Below are 1,433 nucleotides of genomic sequence, written 5' to 3' on the forward strand. Positions count from 1 at the left end.
TTACCGTGTTATGTTGTCGGGCTAACTGCCTACGATTCATTGACAAAGGTCGTTTCTTTTTTCCTGTTGTGTAACAGAACAGCGTGGGAACGGCAGTGGGTGTGAGTCTCCTTCGTTGATTTGCCAGCGGGCTTTCCTCCCCATAGACTCCAGCTACAACAGCAAATAAAAAAATTAGGCTTACAGCTCATATTCATGTACAAAATCAATTCACACACATTTTAATAAAACAACACTAATTCATTCATTTAAAAATATTTAGTTTATTATTTTATTCCAAAATTAAACATTTAGTTTGTTAATATTTAGCTCAAAACTAAATATTTAGTTTGTTAAATAAATATCAAATTTTTTAAATTAATATTTACCTTCAAACTAAATATTTATTCCTTTTTTAGATAAATATTTAGCTACAAACTAAATATTTCCCACATTGTTTGGTATATGCAAAGGATGTGGGAGAAATTGAGACATACATATTTATTTATATAAATATATATATGTTAGGATAATTATCATTGAGATATTATATACAAAAACATTTCCCCCCAAGGGATTAATAAAATAAATCTGATTCCAATTTTGGCAGAATTCAAATGAGCCGTTTTAATTTAGATTAATTCCAAGATTTCAGGAAGCTTTTTCAAATCCAAATGGCAAAAACAGTTTCAAGTTTTATTTTTTATTGTTTTTAATTATTTTTCTTCTTCTAAATTCAAGTTATATTTGAAATCTCTTAAATGTATCAAATCATATGACCACCTGACTGAAATACTGATGGGATTGCCCACTGATGCACAGCAATCCCAACATGAAGCCCCTTGTTGCCATGGTAATAACTGTTTCATTTACTTATTTAGTTATTTATTTTTTGTTTCTTATCAATGTTGCCTTTTATTTCTATTTTGAAATCTGCCTCTACTCTGCCTTCCACAGACTTATAATGTTGCTATTGCCTTACTTGTTTGTACCTCTGTTTAAATAAAGTTCATAATAAAAAAAAAAAAAACACAGGCAGCAGAGCTGCAGCGGCGCTTTGTTGTTCATTACAAGCATGTTACATCAAATTACTGGTAGGAACACGGACTCTATGGTTCCCATGGAAACCTGTGTCCATGCGGTATCGATCAAAAGAAAAACCTACCGAATATCCTCGCTCTCATGTCCTCTTGAAAACATTCTTTTTCGAAATGTTGGCTACAAATGACGTGTTTTTTCTCCGGCCAGAAGTCCGATGGTAAATCCTCCCTCTTCAGGTTGGCAATCCAACGACGAACCCGTGGTGGGTCATGAACCGGAAACATGAAATAACTGATGTTTTTATCACTTTTACCCGATGTGTTACAGCATCCAACGGCCATGCACGTGGGCATTGTCAGTTTCACTATAGCTCTGGTGAATTTCAATGGTGAAGTCCTCTGGAAATCTTCAAT

At 33.6% G+C, this 1,433-nt stretch overlaps 1 protein-coding gene across 1 annotated transcript in view; it reads right to left on the reverse strand.

The window, feature by feature from the left end:
- Nucleotides 1-1,427, reverse strand: part of LOC107096838 (THAP domain-containing protein 2-like) — a 3,656-nt gene extending 2,229 nt beyond the window's left edge. Inside the window, exons 1-2 of the mRNA XM_015393707.1 lie at nucleotides 1,145-1,427; nucleotides 5-153 (exon numbers count right to left, since the gene is read on the reverse strand). Coding sequence (XP_015249193.1) covers nucleotides 5-153; nucleotides 1,145-1,373 — 378 coding nt within the window. The 5' untranslated portion in view covers nucleotides 1,374-1,427. The remainder of the gene's footprint in view (nucleotides 1-4; nucleotides 154-1,144) is intronic.
- Nucleotides 1,428-1,433: the final 6 nt, after the last annotated feature.

Source organism: Cyprinodon variegatus, unplaced genomic scaffold (genome assembly GCF_000732505.1).
Source record: "Cyprinodon variegatus isolate N-32 unplaced genomic scaffold, C_variegatus-1.0 Scaffold653, whole genome shotgun sequence".
Lineage (NCBI taxonomy): Eukaryota > Metazoa > Chordata > Actinopteri > Cyprinodontiformes > Cyprinodontidae > Cyprinodon > Cyprinodon variegatus.